The 19,684-nt window shown below is 41.9% G+C and overlaps 1 protein-coding gene across 3 annotated transcripts; it reads right to left on the minus strand.

Annotated features, from left to right (window-relative positions):
* Positions 1–231: 231 nt before the first annotated feature.
* Positions 232–19,155, minus strand: AASDHPPT (aminoadipate-semialdehyde dehydrogenase-phosphopantetheinyl transferase). Of its 3 annotated transcripts, none has more exons than XM_044442282.1 (7): positions 18,991–19,155; positions 18,086–18,440; positions 16,356–16,581; positions 5,500–5,621; positions 4,084–4,158; positions 2,353–2,430; positions 232–685 (listed from the first exon to the last, which is right to left on the minus strand). In XM_044442282.1, exons 2-7 carry the CDS (start codon positions 18,266–18,268, stop codon positions 527–529), a joined length of 843 nt encoding a protein of 280 aa, XP_044298217.1. In that variant the 5' UTR covers positions 18,269–18,440; positions 18,991–19,155; the 3' UTR covers positions 232–526. The 3 variants fall into 3 exon arrangements, with proteins under 3 accessions (XP_044298217.1, XP_044298215.1, XP_044298216.1); XM_044442280.1 differs by having other exon boundaries at positions 4,084–4,245; XM_044442281.1 differs by having other exon boundaries at positions 4,084–4,245; positions 18,985–19,155.
* Positions 19,156–19,684: the final 529 nt, after the last annotated feature.

The raw sequence follows: 19,684 nt of genomic DNA on the forward strand, positions 1-19,684 counted from the left end.
AGGCCTGCTTGTTGTTTTATATTGCTCGACCACTGTCTTCCTTCCTTGGATGGAGGAATGAGCAGGTGCCCTTCCACAATGCACCTCCAGTAACTAAATCAGAGCTTCTTGGGTGCTGCTGAGAGTGACCAGACTGTGGGCTGGGTAGGGTGACCTGCGTGAGCCACCCCACATAAAGGCCAGAGGTCCAAAGGCTTCCTACCCCATAGAGTGCCTGGCAGAGAAGGGGGATATACCAACTTCTTTATTATGAGTAGGGCATTAGAGGCTTGATAACTGCACATAGCTAGCTTGAGAGCAGAAACCCAAATTGCTTTCCTTTTCTGAATCCAGTTCCAAGGGAAAAGAGCTTTAAATCATTATGATTCCATACAGAACAGCCAAAATGTTGAATAAAAAGGTAATTTTATCCATCAGTCCTGCCTCTCTCACACACTCACACAAAGACACCAACTAATGGCTGGGAAAGGAACACTCTGCAGTTGTTGAGTGCTTTCAACTCAGTTACTTGTAAACACTGCCTCTCTCATCTTGGATTAGAACTCTGTCGAGCAGGCGATTCCTGCTTTGAACAAAAGGTATCCCAGCAGGCAGCATCCTTGGGTGCAAGAGGAACCCCAGAGGCAACTAAATCATCAAAAGACAGTACTGTGAATGGAGTCGGGGTGACACAGGTAGGGAGTACCTATGAGAAAAAAAACCCAACAAAAAGGGATTAGGTTCATAGAATCAGGCCCAATGTTTCTGTGTCCGAAGAACAAACAAGCTTGGGGATTATTTTAAAGTTACCTATTTTACAAAATGGAAGACTAAGGCAGAAGACATCCCTGAAGCCAAGTAGTATGTAAATATTTGACCTGTTCTCTGAAGTTCTGGAAGACCAAGGTGGGAAGGACCAGAATTCCCACATTCTGGTCCATTATTGTTCTGTCTGTTTGCTTTGCTCCCCCAGAGAAGAATTTGAAAGAATGTCTAAAACTAATTTTTGAACTAGTAGGTATACAGTTTGCTTTATTTTTCAGGATGCAACCTTCTCTTTCCTTATAGTGTGTCTATGCTCACTGTTTCAATCATAATGTGAAAAGGAATCCATGGTTTATGTGATCATATTGCAATTCCTGTTCTGGATGATTTGTTAGAGTAGAATTTGTAAGAAAAAGAGATTGGGAAAAGTTGGTTTAAAAGGAAAATAATACAGCCAATCTGCAGGTTTGCTTCTTGTCAGTTCCTGGATGGAACTGCCCAGAAGTCCATGAAGGAAGAAAGGTAGGATATAGATGTACTGAATAATGTAACACATAAAATAAATACAAGTTATAACAGTTTAAAACTGCCTAATAACTCTTATTAATAGCTTACTTAACAAATTTTGTATTGCATAAAACTTTGTATGAAATTAAGTATTGTCTTGTATAATTTAATGTACCAATCATATTTCATTAAGTATTTTATTAATTTGTACTATATGGTTAACTTATTTTCTTAACTTAAGTTGGGTCTACATCTTTTTCCAATATATCTTCATTTGCCTTGAATAGTGTTATGACTAACTTGATCAAGACATACCTAACATTTATTTAGGTGGGGACAATCATCCCTTATCAATGCATTCAACATAGGGTGCTGGAGGAGAACTTTGTGAGTACCCTGGACTGACAGGAAGATGAACAAGTGGATCCTAGATCAAATCAAGCTAGAACACTTCTTAGAAGCAACTGAAGTGGTTGTACTTTGGGAACATCATGAGAAGGTAAGACTGACTGGAGAAGACAATCATACCAGGGAAAGTCAAAGACTGAAGAAGAAGCGGAAGGCCAACTAGGAGATGGACTGATTCCATAACCGAAGCCGTAGCCTTGAGTTTACAAAAGCTGAACAGGGCTGTCCAGAACAAGGTATTTTGGTAGGCATTCATTCATACAGTGGAACATGTTCCCCAGAGAGGTGAGCCTGGCGCCGAGACTTTATTCTTTTCAGTGCCGGGCCAAACCCTTTTTATTTTCCCATTATTTGAAGACTTAATTTTTTATTTCAGTTGGGTTTTTATCATAGATATTTTGCTGTGCCTTTGTTGTTGGACCATTCTGAGACATTTATATATAGGACAGGGTATAAATAAAAGTTTTAAATAAATACAATTGGGGGTGGGCTTCAATTTCTAGGCCCATTGTCAAACAGTGGCACTCTAGGTGTGATATATACATTTTACAATTCAATCAATATTGAGAAATGGGATTTCCTGAGACAGAAGATATAATCATACAAGACGACTGATATTTCTGCTTGAGTCCTGCCATCAATATTAACACACCACATTAAAGCTTTGAAAATGGTCGTGCCAGAACATCTTACCCCATCATGCTTTTCCCCCAATGGTCTTGCCTTTCCCAGGGCAACTGCAACATGGTGCGATTCATCTAACCGGGTTTCCTAGATGGCAATTAAAATAATGAAGGACTGAAGGACCGTCAACATGTTCAGGTTTGTTTTGCTGCAACAGCAGTCATATATAGATAGGAAAAATTAAGAATCTACAGAATGATAATTATTGCTAGATATTTTAGAATAGCTGGTGAAATTACTCCCTAGGCACGTAGGTTAGTGGAATACCAACCCTTTGATAAAAGAAAAGCTCACTATAGTTAGTTAAAACATACTTTCCTTTAGGGCAGGGGAAACTTCCATTAGGAAAAACTTATTCTCTGTGGTGGTGTCAGTACTTGCCTAATCATGCAGGGCTTATGACTGGGACTTGGTTTGGACCCCCTTTTCAAAAACTATCATTTGCAGCCTCTTTTCCATTCCTCCCTAAGCAACCCTGGTCTACGTTAGAAACATAGAAACAGAGCGAGTCAGAAGGGGCCTCCCGGGCCATCTAGTCTGACCCCCGGCTCCAGCAGGCTCCGCTCATGACATGCCCACCACGTGCATGTTTGTATATTGAATGTACCTATCCACACAGCCTCCTCTACACAATCATAGGAATTCCACCCTCTTTTACATCCAGATGCCCTTTAGTCCTGTCCCAAGGGAGCAAGTGCATAATCAACCCAGTTCTGGTGCTACTGGTGGACTTCAAGGTCTCAACCTACTGGCTGAAGGTCAATGCTTCAACAAGTTTGTTTTCTTCTCACAATGGATGAATGTAAAAGAGTAGTCTCTTTTCTCTTGCCTTTTACTTAAGATACCACTGAGCACTCATTTCCATTTATTCTGTGTTGTTGTCTTTCTGTTTCATATGGTATCAAAATAAGAACTGAATTCCATAAACGAAAAGCTAAGAGGTTATTTTTCAGTGGCTTCTATTACCATAATTCCCCATGTCAAGGACTTAACATGGTTGAAGCCTAACTTTGTTTACAGCTGATATTGGCTTGAGGTCACCTACAGCACAGACATTAAAAGCTTATGGTGCTCCAATTGGGAGCATTACAGGGGTTGTGATAGAATTTTTAGTGGATAATATGTTGTTTTCTTTGGAAAGGCTGTTACATTTCTTTAGGAGAGTACATCATTGGGCAAAATAATTGCATGATGATTCCAAAAGTCAGGGGATAAGAGCTAAATCCAGGCAGTAATTCATTATTTAAAGTAGAGAAAAAAAGGGGGGGAGGTTTAAAGAAAAAATGTTTGTTGTTCATGAATAGCTTTACACAAATGCATAGGCCATGGGAGGAAGGGGCGGGACAAGGAAGAGGATAAGACTTTAGTTATCAGGAGTGGCAGCACTAATAATATACAGTATATATGATTACCAGTCCAAACATTTACACTGGCACAAATAGATTTTGTGTCAGCATAAACTGCAAATATAAGGAACAGTTGGCCACCTAATGGGAAGGAGGGACTCCCTGGAGAAGAGCCTAATGCTGGGAACAATAGATGGCAAAAGAAGAAGGGGATGGCAGAGAATGAGGTGGCTAGATGGAGTCACTGAAGCAGTTGGCGTGAGCTTGGGTGGACTCCGGGGGATGGTGGAGGACAGGAGGGCCTGGAGGAATGTTGTCCATGGGGTCACGATGGGTCAGACACAACTTCGCGACTAACAACAAACAAGGAACAGTTTATACGTAGAGGTCTTACCTCAAAAGTCCAGTCCTTTTCTACTTCACCATCCAAGAGCAGAACTGTGTCAACATATGTTTTGCCCACTTCCAGCTGCACTGAGGAGACATTAAACTCAATCCTTTGAAGATCAAAACCTATTCCAACACCAATGGCTTTTATAAAGCTCTCTTTTAATGCCTAAAAGAAAACATTTAAACCCAAGTTGTTATCCTGCATACAGTACTTTTAAATAAAATCTCAAGCAATGGATGTACAATAGCCCTCTAAGTCTCCAGGTTTACTTCCAAAGAGAAATCACAGGAGATACAACACTCTCTTTGTTTATACATTAATAATTTTTATGTGTACCACTTTGATTATCAATGCAGAATAGAATTCCCTGGGCTTCTTCTCTCTCACACCTGTATGTACAATGCATTTCCACACTTCTATCATGTCAGTACAGAGTGACAAAAAGAAACCTGGAACAACAAACAAGGCCGACTAGATTCCTGATTTACCAAAAATGTACACTGAATTAATTGGAAGAGCACAGCACTTAGATGACCTTCCAGGACACAAAGATATTAACAGGTCAATTAACTCAGGCTGGGAATCTTGGAAAGTTACAGAAAGCAAAACTAACAAAAAAAAAAAAATCTGCCTTACAGTTTCAATTTCTTCTTCCATAGTTTGTTTGAATGGATATTCCCCGATATTTCCCATCCAAGAGAGCTGAGGGTATCACATTAAAATATGGAAGGGTGAGCACACTCCTATATTTTTCATACTTAAACCATTTGTCTTGGGAATTAAAAGAAGCTGGATGAATGCCAAATGCCAAAGGAAAGCCAACTTTACTTGTTAGTACAAGGAAACCTTGAACATTTATAACTTTAATATGCTTCAAAATGACTGGTCTACGGTCACTGAATGAACATCATGACTGGACATTTGAACACGGATATTCTCTAATTCAAACTCAACACTAGTTGGAGTGCTTCTCCAAGGTTGGAATTATCCTACAGCCATTGAAAGAGCATCTAGCAGATAGAGAACTATGTTCTTAAGTCAATATGTAAATGTAAAGATAAAGAAGCAAAAATATACAGAATCTAATCTAAGGTTTTGTCCATTGCTGCTTTTCTCATGCGGCTCCATTAAGGCTAGATCTTGCATTCTCTCTCAACCAAATAAGACTGTTGAGAGGATGAAATGGGAAGAAACATATGTATGCCACCCCAAGCTCTTTGGAGAAAGGTCAGAATTTAAATGTAACATAAAGATACTTCAATTGAGCTAGCGCATAGTGGAAATGAGATTTTGAAGTCTTCTAAAATTATTCTTCGTAGATTTTCAAAGCAAGTACCTTTAAAAAGAGAGATTGTGAACTGATGGGAGTTCTAAAAGCTGCACACACCAAAACATTTTTCAGTAGAAATGATCCCTTACCCAGTGCCTATGAAACATATCCAACTGGAGCCATTCATTATTCATGGACAGGATCATTCTCCACTCTTCCTCCGTAAACTGCCTCTTCATAATACGGAAGAAGTCTGGAACTGAACCACTTCCTGCAATTAGAATACAAAATGACAGCCACAAAGCACTAATATCCTAAAATACAAACTGACATGATGAAAAGAAGAGGAACCTGCCTAAGAAGCAAGGCAGAGATGGGGCTGAGCTTCAAAATGTCGAATACGTCATTGGAAGCCATGGTCTTCTGCTCCAGCAATCATTTCACAGAAGATAAACTGATGAGGAGCATAGATAAATACCTTACCTATTTTTAGGAAACCTCATAAAAGACAAAGGCGGGGACGACGACGACAAAGCCGCAAATACCAAAACACATCATTGCCTTCACAAACACAACAGAATACCTATTTCATGGAAGACAAACTAGTGATGCTAAGAGAAACACACAGGGAGAACAAAGCAGAAGACCTATCCAAAGTACAACCTCTCTCAAACTGCAAAGTAAAGCAGGCATCACACCAAAACAAACAAAAAGCCACCTGCACACAGACAGAGGAGTGGAAAGACATCCGTTTGCTTCTTACCCCACCTCCCTTTTAGGCTTCCAGGATATTCCCTTCCCATCTCTTCTGGTCCCTTAGGACAAAAACCTACCACTCCCGGTTACCTGCTTCTTTTTTTGCCTGGACAGGTGAACTTCCTACAAAAACAAAGCACTGGCCTGTAAGCAATGACCTACCCAAGTAAGGGGGGCAGTCACTGATGCTTCTACTGGAGCAACAGGTGACATTTATTCTCTTTATGAAAAATGAAGATGGCACTGGAGACCAGTGCTTCACTTGGCAGCATTCCAGCTTCCCAGTTCTTGTTTGTTTTAATTAATATTTAAAAATAAAATAGGAGTCAGAAGCCTGGGAAGTGTCAGGAGAAGTAACCATGGGTACACTGATGGTCATGGGTGCCATGATGGAGAATCTAGGCATAATTCCTGAGTTAAGGGGAATCTTGGTTAAGTTTAATACCAATGAACCCTCAGTTACATTCAGGGCAGGAGAAAAGAAGTATTTCTCCGTACAATGCATAGCTAACTTATATAATTTGATGTTGTGAAGTGCCATGAAAACCCTAGGCTACAGAATTACAGAGGACAGGTCTATCAGAGGCCATTAGTTAAGATGGCTTGTTTGGAACCACTAGCTCCAGAAGCAATAGTTACTTATATATTTTTGCATTTATATGCCACTCCCTACTCCTAATGGAGTCTCTCCATTATGCCACTGAACACCAAGAATGGGGAGCAACAAAAGAGGAGGGCTACTCAAGCATGGCTTGCTGGCTTCCTGAAAGCATCTGGTTGGCTAACGTGTGAAGCAGATGCTGAATCAGATGGTCTGTTCACCCAGCAGGGCTCTCCTTACAGTCTCAAAAGAGAGAAGTGAAGGACTTGCTTCAGAGAAGGGAAGAATGATGCATTTCCAAGGTGGGCTCCTGAAAGGTTAACCTTAATAGACAGACAGTGCTATACCGGCATCTGCCTTGGGACACCTTGGGACACCTGCTTGAACCCTAGGCTAAAACCTAGCCCAGAACAGCATCCCAAAACCTGGTGCCCTCCAAATGTTTTGGGCTGCAACTACAGCCAGAGTGGCCAAGTGTCAGGAATGCTCGGAGTCGTAGTCCAAAGCATCAGGAAAGCACCAGGTTGGGGAAGGCCACCTCAGATGCAGAAGTAGAGAAGAAGGAAAGGGCAGCATTAAATTCACAAAAGAAGGCAATGCAGACCAATGGGCTGTGCTGTTACAAGGGTCTGAGATGGGCTAGTTTAGGCAATTTCCAGATCCCAGGCCAATTAAGGGGGCCACCATCTGAGGGCCATGCCACCTTGCCCTGGTGCTTGGTTGGAAGCCATCAAAAAGCTGTTTTGAAATGTTGTATTAGAAGGCCATCACTGCACACGTTTGCGGTTGTTCCTCATTTTTGTTTCCAGCAGCACTTTTTTAGCCTTAAGTGCTGCTTTTAATACACCCAAATAAGCCCGTTTCAAATGGGACAGATAGGAAGACAAAGATCACCACATTTTCGTATTTAGTAGCATAGTTCATGAGTGAGCCAAGGCACTCCTGACTGACAGCTTCGGTAATGTGGGACTTTCCTCAATGCAGCCCATGGCTGAACTTCACCGAGTTAAGTGAGATTGCAAATAGGAAAACCAAAGAGAATTTCTTGGGAAGACTCGAATGCATTTCAAGAGTAATCGACTATCAAATGAAAAAAGCCGTTACGCTATCAGGCGTCAAGATGGTGTGTGAAGTAGTTTGGATAAAAGTTTTTCCTTTCTTTTTAAAAAGAAGCTTCACCAACTTCTCGTGTTTTATCTATAAAGTCTAGTTCTAAACTGAAAAAATATAAATGCAAATATTAATATCCACAGGGTCAAGCGATTTCCCAGAAATGTGTAAGATGCACATTTAAATGCAAGTACACCATGGTGAACAACGTCATCTCTTTATTCCTAGAAATTAAACAGAATGATATGCTTGTCCAAGGCATACAAGGCTGGAGGCCAACTCTAGCTTTTTGTCCCATCAATTTAAAAGTGATTTGATGTGGTATGTACAATCTAACCCAGTTTTGCCTGAAAGACAAAATTCACAAGGTTTTTTGCATTACTTTAAAACTTCAAGAACCTCTTTCGGACCCCCCCCCCACCCTGAAACCTCTTACTTCTTCACACACAACTTATAAAAAGCTAATACAGAAATAACTTAGGCTGAAAAAAGAAAAGTCTGTCATATTTATCTGTTATTTTTCATGTTACGCAGACATGAGGGTCAAGGAAACCTAGACATGAATTCCCTATTTATAAAATGCGATAAAGTTACAAGAAATTCTGTTGTAAGCATCCATTAAATGCAATTAATGACTTTAAATGTAATTAATGAGTTTTATCTGTTAAGAATTCATTAAAAACACTGTTGCAAAATCATACCCCTTCTGTTCCTACTTCAAAGTGATAATTTGTTATCTTTCCTCAAATAGAACAGCAACAGCAGCAGAGGGCTGTTTTCCTTTCCTTTCATTGGGTAAAGCCAAATACGATATTAAAATAACCATCTAAGGAACTAAATTAAAGCCTTAGACTTTTCTTAATTCAGCACTCCTATGCACATGTTCCCGATGAATACAATAGGCCCTGCTTGCACAACTAATCATGCATAAGATTTGGTTGGAAGAGTAATAATTGGCTATTGCAATCTTCATGTCTAATTTCCTTCCGAATGAATCATATCAGAACCCCGCACTCTCTCTAGAGTGTTAATTTCAGAAAGCAGACAATCCAGCTTTGCGTCAGCAGTTGTAAAATTAATTTTAACTTATTTTTAATTGATTTCCCTTGGCAAAGGATAGATGACAATCGTTAACTGAAAGAGTGGGATAAGCCCTAAGGACAGATAAGATTAATGAAAGTGCAGGCTAAAATTTAAGGCTGGGGTGCAGTAACTTGCATTCAGAAAGAACAGATGGGAGAGCAGCGTGCGTGTTTACACATGTCCTAGGGTCAAATTTCAGCAACGGGTTTAAAAAATGCAAGATAATCTCAGCATTTAAAGTGCCTAGATCATCCTTCCTCAAGCATGCTCCACTTGTTTTGGATTACAACTCCCCTCATCCGTGCCCACTGGCCATGCTGGTTAGGGCTGCTGAGAGTCAGAGAGAGGATGACGTTAGGTTAAAGATACCCAGGATGCTCAAAGCTGCAGTACAGGGCTGAGACTTGGAAAATCTGGGTTCCATTCCCCATTTGCCGCTGGTTTATTGTTAATTCTGTTTTGCATGTCCCATAAACAACCCAGTTTCTGGGTTTGTGAAGCAACTCAGGAATGGAGTGATCTGGGTTGATCTTCAAAATCAGAAATGACTTGCACTTTTTAATCATCACTGCAAATTCTTCCACCACATGCAAACAAGATCACAGCCTGACTTACTTTACAGAGTTGCTATGAGGATAAAAGGACTGCAGGTGGTGCAGTGGTTTAAACTGCTGTGCTGCTGGGCTGGTTGATCAAAATGTCAATAGTTCGAATCCGCACAACGGGGTGAGTTCCTGTTGCTCCGTCCCAGCTCCTGCCAACCTTGCAGTTCGAAAGCATGCAAGTGCAAGTAGATAATAAGGTACCCCTTCGGTGGGCAGGTAACAGCGTTCCGTGCACTTTGGTGTTTAGTCATGCCGGCCACATGACCACGGAGACTGTCTGGGACAAACGCTGGCTCCCTCGGCTAGGAAACAGAGATGAGCACCACCCCCTAGAGTCATACACGACTGGACTTAAGGTCAAGGGGAAACCTTTACCTTTACCTTTTATGAGGATAAAATGGAGGAAGAGGAAGACCTGGTTTGGATTCCTTGCAAGAGAAAACGGAATATAAATGTAGTATATAAATGTGGGATACAAATGTAGTAACAAATAAATTGAATCAATATCAGTCGGTTGCATGCAGCCATGGATCTTATGAATCACTGCAGATTCAGTTAGCAGATATTCATTCTTAGGGGCAGGGGATCCAACTGTGTTCACTCAAAGCTTTGAGAAGCAAAAGTGTGCAGAGTTACCATGTCTTTACTTGGGGAAGGCTCTCACATCCTCACCAGTTGTGCGTCAGTCAGAAATTAAACTGGAATAAATTTTTTCCATTGGATTCCCATCCCTGGGGAAAGTTGCACTTGATGAACTTTGATCTATGCTGATTGAGTATTTATTCTAAGGAGGAAGAAACCAACCATTTAAAATGTGCAAATCTTTCAATCTGTTCTAGTTTATGGTTACTGAAGTCCCCATCTCCTGAATGGTACATTGATTGGATCAGTCTTCTTTAACATGGTGCCTGCCAGATGTATGGAAGTCCAACACATCTGCAGGGCACCAGGAAAGGGAAGGATGGACTTGGGAGGCCAGGCTTCGAATCCATGAAGTTCACTGGCTTGCTCTGTGCCAGCCTTACCAATCACATCGGACAGTGTAAGAAATGCTACAAGGAGAGCACAAGTCAGGAATCAATGCCCCTCCTAGACTTTGGGTTGATGGGGTGAATTTCTATGTGACTCCATTTTAGGAAGAGATTGTACCTCTATGGGCGGTATGTGGTCCCAGCAGGAGTTGAATAGCTGAGAAATGAGCAGGTTGTTATGGTCCATGAACATGGACCAACAAAATGGTGTGGTGGATTCATTTGATTGATAAAATAATGTCCTTAAGAAACATCCATCTATCACTCTGGCTCTGTGATAGAGCAAGTGCAGTGGTAATCCTGCTTCTGTAACTGCCTTATTCGAGTTAACGTTCAGAAGGGTGAACTAAGAAGCAGCGTGTAGGTTTAGACCAAAGGTCCGTCTGGTCCAGCATACTGTTCTTACAGTGGCCAACCGGCTGCCTGCAGGAAACTCACAAGTCACACATGAGTGCCACACCAGTTGCCTGACCTCATTCCCCAGCAACTGGAGACAATGGGAGTATGAAGGCTGAGGGGGTCCAAGTCCAATGGCAACAAAAGCTGTATGGGCACCAAAGGAGGCTTTCCTTGAAATCTTCTAGAAAGGAGCTTCTTATCAGGTCTGCAACAGGGAGAAAGTTAAAAGTTCTTTTTACTCCACTAGGTGATGGCAGGACATGCCACATTCTTTCTGTCAAGGGTCCGATTTCCCTGCGGCTGACCCAGAAAAGGGTACAGGCCAGCAGTGGGAAAGGCCAAGGCCAGAAGTGAGTAGGATCAACTTTTTTTCTCTTCCTCTGCTGCAGATGTATGGGATGTGGGATTATGGGAAGAGGACACATGGAAAACATGATTGTTAATCTTTATTTTGCAGGGAAGGTTTACCTGGAGCCCTGACATCTCTGCTCTCTGCTATCTACTTCTCTGCCTCTGCCTCTGCATATATGGCTACTAAGAGGAAGCCTGGAGGCTCTTGGCACAGTTTCAACTGACTGGCTGCAGAATGGTTTTGAGATTAGCCTGAGGGCTGGGCGTTGCTCACCGCCACTGCATGAGTCTGAGGCCATACAGTTTTTTCCAGAGTTGCTATTTATGTAACATAAGCCATGCAATTCATGTCAAGTTCTGTTAGGCCCTTACTTCTCAAAGCAGCCATGCTCACTTCAGCCGCTTTTGTAGTAACTTCATTACTATAAAAACCCATCACATTGAGCTACAACAGCAGACATAAAAATCAGCACATGAATGCTATCAGAATGGCGAGTCCTGGCTCAAAACCTTCCATCCTGCCATGCTTCGCAGCTCCCATAAATAATTTTGCATGCACCACCACTCATGGAAGATAATTTGAATGCAATTATTTCCTTAAACCAATACAAAGGACTTGATTTTTGTACTTGCTTCATATTAGCAAATTCCAGTTACATCACTGGTGAAATCTGTTGGTTGGAACATGATGCAAAACGAAAGGGGGAAAAATGCAACGGTAGAATAATTTCTCTGAGAAAACTGGACGCTTTAATTCTATCAAAGTCAGACTAGGTAAGCCTATTACAACAGTTGTATGATAGATAAAAGAGTGGATTAAAATAACAAAATACAAAATCCTCTCCCAAATAATGCATAAAGTCTTCCCAATTCCCTTATCAGCTGTTCATGGCAAAACCTTTATAGCTCATTAATCTGAACAAAAATGGCCACATATATTATATAAATGCAGATGTGTCTCTTCCGAATGAGCTGCAACCGGAAATCTGTCATTGCTATCTCACCAGCATCACTGCCTTCTGTCCCACAAAGTACCTGTAGGTCCCATTGATCTCAATGAGTAGGAGTAGCGACAGAGCATATGCTTAACTCTCGCTAAAATTAAAATAATGCTTAACTTTAGCTGCAACATATTCTTTTCTATCTTAATGAAGTGGCCCACCAGAACAGTCACAAATTGCAGATTTTCATGTGAAAACTTCAACCTGTGAGCTGCCTAACACTCTATTAAAAATTGACAAGACTAGACAGAATTTAATTTAGTAAATCATGCTGCAAACAGTTATATTTGCATAAGCCAAAGGGACAGCTGTGAAATAGAAGTCCATGGGGCATTTGAGAAATCCTTCTGGCCAACACCTTTCTTCTGTAAAGGCAAAATCAGCTAGATACGAGACCTGGCACTGGTCTCTTAAAATGCAAAGCCTCCTACAAATTATCTCTGTGATGGAACTGATGGAATTGAAGTCCAAAAGAAATACTAAGACCTACAACTTAATATTCCATTTGTTCAGAAAGTTCTGCCTCTGGAGGTCAGGCACCAATGCAGTTCTGTTTTCGGTACTTCTTGAAAATACAGACTCCTGAACTAGCCAGTCAGTTTTATTGATTTTGCTTTTAAGATGTTGTTTTATGATTTGCTTTATCTTTTACAGTACTCAGTTCTGAAATTAGCACACTGGAATACAGAGTGGTATATACATTTTATAAATAAATAAAAATAAGTGATGGAAGCCAGGCCCAATTGTTCATGACCTAGTCCCTTCCAGATGACAATAAAGCACCTTAGCAGGGTCCCCTGGAGGACAGTTTCAAAACTTTATTGGCCCCAAATGCAGCTGATCAACGTGTTGTGATGAACCAATCTGACCTCTTGTCTGGCTTGTTAAATGCTTCTGTTTTTGGGTAGCACAAAAATTATGTGGACAAGGGTACGACTGACTGGACTTGGCCTCAGTCACTCATGCCTTCACATAGCCTTCCTCAGCCTGCCTTCCAGATATCCTGGATTTCAGCTTTTCCAGTCCCAGCCAGTACTGCCAGTGGTCTGGAATGCTGGAAGTTGTGCTCTAAAATATCCCAGTCTGTGGAGACCTGTGGTAGTGGAAAGTATTTCCATTTGCTCAGAATCTGGCAACCTCCTGTAGCCGGTCTTCCTTACTTACTGCAGCTTCTCCAAAAAGGTTGGGGAACCATACAGAACTGTATCGAGTATCACACAGAGGGCTAACGTAGGTACAGGGGGTGGATGGAAATGGAATGGCTTGCCTTGTACAAAAAGAAGATCCTGCTGCTAATGCAAAGCCACCTCTGGCTATAAGTCACTCTTTCCTGCCTTGCCTATTTTACACAAAGGCTAATTCCTGACATAAATATCCACGCCTAAAATAGATCCGTCTTTGCTAACAACGTTACAGATAATTGCAAAAAACTAAAAGAACAGAAAAAAGAATATAATCTTAGATGCAATCCCAAGCTCCAAATAAGGAAGTGGTCCGACCCGAAGGGCAGATCTATTTGTTTATGACTATCATGGCTTGACTCAAAAAATACTCCGGAAGCTGTAGTGTAATGAAGCTGCAGAGAATTCTCAGTTGGAGGTCTCTCTATTCCTCTATTTACAGTATGTCAAATCTTTAAGATCACCCTGGTCATCCAGGGGCCTCATGAGTTTATCTGAGTTTACCTTTCTTTTTGGCTGGGTCTTTTTACTGTATTTTATTGTATTTTAATGTTATTTTATTTTATTTATTTAAAGTTTTTATATGCCATCCCAGTACTAAAAGTCTCTGGACAGCTTACAAAAAAACCCACAAATTAAATAATTTTTAAGTGTTTGAAATGTTGTTTTATGTATTGTATTTTATTGCTTTTATTTCCTATTGTGAACTGCTCAAGCAGCTTCAGCTACAGGTGGTATAGAAATGTAAAGAGAACTGTAGATTATTTTAAGGAAGAGAGAATGAAAATATTTAAGTCTACCATGCAGTGTAGACAGTAACAGTTCCTGACTTTACTTACTAAAATAAAATGGCCCCTTTTCAATGTCTACGGTAAATTTTGTAGTTGGCTATCTATGAAGGTTTAGTATTTTGAAATCTGATTAGAAGCCTTTCACAGAGCAATAGCACCACTCTGTGGCCAGTCTTATGATAAAGAAAAATACTGGTGTGTCCTTCCTGTATTTATTCCAAAGCTTCTTCCATTTGAGTGCTTTGTTTTAAAAACTGTATTGCACTGAAATCCTGTGTTTCTCCAAGAATGTAAAAGTGGCATGTTGATTGCACCTCTGTTTTATCCCTGCACTGCAGAATGCTCCAGGGAGACTGGTTGAGTTTATTGGCTGGTCCATAGTCTCAGAAAGCATAAGGTATGATCCTATGCACCTGGATGCTATTCGAGGGTGGCCATAAGATAGTTTGGATTCCTGGATTGCTGGAAACAGCAGTCTGACCTTGGAACTGGGAATTGGAGCTCCATCCCCTTCCCCCTGCAGCTGTCTGAAGTCAGGAAAGCAACCTCTGAGATGGGAAGAAAGGTGTATTTTGGGAAAAGGAAGTGGAAGAGACTGGAGAGGCCAGGATATGAACAATCTTGACACTTTCCAACCTCATTCTCTCCCCCTCTGAGATATTGCAGAAAGATGGACAAAAGAGCTGTTTTCTGATAGAAAACACAGGGTAGAAGGAAAAGAAAATGAGGATCTCCTCCAAACATTGGAGGAAGGCTAGCCAGCAGTTTTGGGGTCTTGCAGCCACTGCCCAAGGATTCCACCCTTAATGGCTCACCAGGGACCAGGTCTCCTCAGTCCAAAAACTAATAATTTACTCACCACACCACGATAACTCAAAGTACCCCAGGGACACCCAGAGAGCTACACAGCTGAGAAGGGATTTGAACTCCTTATTCTCCCTTTTAATCAGTCTCATGTTGCACTAGGGAGACTGATTCATGCAAAATGAAAAAAGAGAAGAACGCATGTTAGTTGAACTATAAAATCTGATGTCCCAAAAAGAAGAAACTAGGAAAGATAATCAAGTGGAAGCACTTTTCACTGAGAAGCAAGGTCATGATTATCCACATAGGTACTTGTCTGATCACTACTGGAAAGCTAGACAGTCAAAAATGCTGACAGGAATAAAATTGAATCAGGTAGGTCCTGTTGAAGAACACTTCAAGCTAAAACCTTCCCTGGAAGCAAACTGAAGTTGTCACATTTCAGTTACATCATAAGAAGGCAAGACTCACTGGAGAAGAAAATCATGCTAAGGGCAATCGAAGACAGAAGAAGAGGAAGATCAAATAGAAGGTGGACTGACTCTCTAACAGAAGCCACACCCTGGAATTTACAAGCACTGTCATGAATAGGGCATTTTTGAAAGCTTTCATACATACAGTTGCTGTAAGTTGGAGATGACCTGATGGCAAATAACATCAACAAACCTCTATTCTCTGCCCATCCTACTTCCAGTTTGCTTTCTTCCCCTCAGGATCTCCCTTATTAGTTCATTTTACTTATTTATGTTTATACTCTGCCTTTTTTTCCTTCAAAAAACCCAAGGTGGTTTACAGAAACCTTCTCCTCTCAGTCATCCTCACAACACCACCACCACTTTAGGCCAAGAGTCTGTGATTGGCCTAAACTCACCCAGTGAGCTTTGCGACCAAGTGGAGACTAGAATCTGAATCTCCCAGGTCCCTAGTCCAACATTCTAACCACTATACTATACTATTCCTCTCCTACTCATTCTTCCAGACCATTCCCGGTGCCATGTTTCTGCGGGTCTGCCTATTCATTGTCTGCTCTGTGTTTTATTAAAATTTGAGCAGCTCAGCCTTAGAGGAATGTGGGGGAATGTATTGCCCTCCAGATGGTGTTAGCCAACAACTCCCATCAGTTCTAGACACAGTCAGTGATGGGGGATGATTGGTGCTTTGGTCCAGTAACATCTGGAAGGTCACATGCTCCCACTCCTGCCTTAGAGTGTATAATACAGAGGTGAATCAAGGAAAAGGGCTGCCCATTTCTAGCACTTTGCACAGATGTGTTAGCCATTGGAATGCATCACCTGGTAAGCTGGTCTTCATAATATCAATGCCAACTTGACAGTCAGACTCAGCAGCAAGAACAGAGTAATTCCCATGATGAGACACATTAAAGCTGAAACTGGATTGCGAGTGGCTTAAGTCATTTGCAAGAAAAGGTTTTCCTTTTGAAGTTCTATGCAGCTGGATTTTGTTCCAAGGAATGTTCAGTTTTTCTGCAATTACTTTCCTTATCAGCAGTCGACCGGCCTGTGAAACAAAACAAACATACACACAGTGGGTAACTGCTCACGTCTTACATGTAAGTAAATGTCCTTGTGAGAAAAGCAAATAATTCAAACAGTATTTGCCTTTAAAATGCCCATTATGGAGTAAATCTACATTTTTAAACCAAATCAAACACACAATCTGGATAAAGGTTATCTATGTTTCTTTGCTTATCTTTCTTATGTTTTTATATCTCATCTTTCCTTAGAAGAACTCTGGACCGTGTATACAGGCATCCCCCATTCTACCTTTACAACAAACTCGTGAGGTAGGTTAGGCTGAGTAAACAAGTGAAGATCACACAGTGAACTTCTGGGCTAGGTGGAGATTTGAACGCAGCTCTCTCATACCCAACTCAGCACTCTAAAGAAGACGCCAAACCGATTTTTTCTTAGTTGAGTTAAAATACAGGTACGGCATTCATAATGAAAGGGAGGCACTAAAAGAATGAGAGAAGCAAATATCTGATGCTCAGTTTGTCAGGGAACAAATGGGTTTTATTATGTTTTGGAATGAAAAATATAATGATGATTTATCTCCGTATGCACAGTGCTCCGTGATTTAGCAGCAGATCTGTAAGTGAGATTTAATGATATTTATCAAATGAATGATCGGCTTGCAGTTTCTGTATTTTTATGATTAAGAAAATACTAAAGTTGTTGTGCTCATATATTATTTGCCGAGCATCAGAGCCACCCATAGTTTTACAGGAAATTTAGACACTATTTCTTAAGTAGCATACAGAAATTCCATTTCACAGCTCATTACAGGCACGATTAGAATACTTCACAAGTTCTACAATGACCCAACCTGATTTACATGTTACCTATTTTAAAATGCTGGCCAGATGCTGTAAAGCTTGCATGGGTACTACTAAAAACAAAAGCCCAACTGCTCCTTCTCTCCACCCTCCCTGTGGTGTAATTCTTTCATGCCATTTAGATAATGCACAAGTGGGATGAAAGGGTCATGGGGCAGATCTGGAGGGGAGAAGCCACAAGGTGGTTGTTGGTGTGAGCTGGTCGAGGGAGACACTAGCCTCTCACATTTCCCTCAAATACAGCTAAAGGAAGGGCTGAAATTTGGCGCTGAGAGCATTTGGCCTGGCAGTTATTCATGCAAAAGGCTGGGCACAGCCGGAAATTGCAGGGAGGTCATTGAGCCAAATTCTGCTAGCTCAGTGCAGCTTACCAACTGGGACAGCAAGAGGTATGCAAAGGAAAACTTGGCCAACACTAGGAAGAGCTGTCACTCTTCCCAGCCCTGGCAGAACCCCCAGTGCCACCTCCTCACCAGCAAGTTCCACGAGATCAGAGCGAGTAGCAAGGATTCCAAGGGGAGGCCTCAGCCATCCCGAAGAACCCTGGTTTAGGACCGGGGCTCTCCATCCCTGACCTGCCACCTGCTAGAACCTCTGGCAGGCAAGGTCAGGCAAGGTAAGCATTACTCAGCAAGGACATATTTCACTGAGTTCATAAATATATACCATAGCAGCCTTGGCATCACGGCAGAACACAAACTGTTCGATACGCTCTTTCTCTTCAGGCTGTACAAGACGCATGGCCAGCAGCCAATCCTCACGGCAAGGGACCCAGGCACTATAGGAAAATGCCCAACGTACGGTCTCCATAGCAAGACGATCCAAGGAATGTCCAAGACGTGAGAACATATATATGTATGTGCAGATAGTGGGGATGTGAAGGATACACAGGCATGCAGTTTAAACGGCTGAGCTGTTTAAATCCCAGTTGACACTGGATGATTCTTCAGTGTTGCCCCCTCTCTCAAAGGGCTGTTATGAATGTCAAATGTATTAAAAGCACATACACCAGCTTGAAGTCCTTGAAGGAAAAACCAAGATACAAATTGAACATATAGAGATAGCTCTGTTTTTGTCACATGGGATCTATCAGCACTACCTTGTAAGAATCACTGGGGATATTTGCATAAAAGCTTCAAATTTGCAGGCATATCTCCAAACTCTCCTCCTCCCAAGGACCAGACCTCAGTGCCACCCCAGATACTGCTGATTCTTTTCCCAAAACGTGTTCTTAGCATCACTTAGGGAAGGCACGCGGCAACATGCCTAAGTTGCATATGCATATAAAGGTTTATGCTAAGATACTTAAACCTATGTATTTAGTTGGCACTTGTGTCAGGTGGTTTCCTGAAATTGCAAACTAGCAGGACATGACGCCTTCTAGCGGTAGTAAAGGTCCTTCTAAGAACTGCTGTTATCATTTTAGAATTTTTATTGTACAAAAATATAGCCTATAATTTTTAAAAAGCTAAGGAAGTTGCCCACTGCTGGGTTTGTCAAATCGAGGGGAACGCTGAGCTACACGCCTGAAACCAACCCTCCGGGGCTGCAATAAGCCTACTCACACTTACTCGGAAGTAAGCCCATTAAATCGGCGAGGCTGGCTTCCGAGGAAAGGTGCAGTTCAGCCCCCCGCCCCCCTGCAAAGCCACACCGCCGCCGCAAGAGGCAAGCCGCTGCCCCTTGCAAGAGGAGGCGCGCGTCGCCAACGCGTCGCCCACTCCCGCTGCGTGAGACCGCGGCCCCCCATCCGCTCGCTACACTTGCCCGGGATCCTCTCGCCGAGGGTTCGGAAAGAAGAGCGAGGGGGCGGAGAGACGAAACGCAACGACCAATCGAGAGCCCAGTGCAGCTCACGTGTAAAGCCAAACAGACCAATCAGCGCCGAAGATAACCCTCTGAAGAGTACATAGAGAGAGAAAGGTGAAAATCTGAGAGCCTACAAGTACCACTCCAAGTTTTATTTTACTGCCACCTCATCCGGGCAATGATTAACACGCTCTCCCAACATCTCTATGGCGCTCCTGTACTATCGCTTTTCCTTTGCTTTGCCGCCACTCTCTTATCCATCATGCAGCTGATAACCTGAAGTGTCCTTCCCGTTTTATTATGCTTGTGACTCTTGGGAGAGCAGTCCTTGCGACAGCATCATCCAGTTGCCGTTACAAGGGGGCGGGCTTTAATAATCTATTGTCACACGCTCGCACCATTCATAGCGCAGTATTCCTTGGACTGACAGAAAGGAAGGCCAATGGAAGAGCAGCC

This window comes from Varanus komodoensis, unplaced genomic scaffold, assembly GCF_004798865.1.
Source record: "Varanus komodoensis strain SLA01 unplaced genomic scaffold, ASM479886v1 scaffold4, whole genome shotgun sequence".
Lineage (NCBI taxonomy): Eukaryota > Metazoa > Chordata > Lepidosauria > Squamata > Varanidae > Varanus > Varanus komodoensis.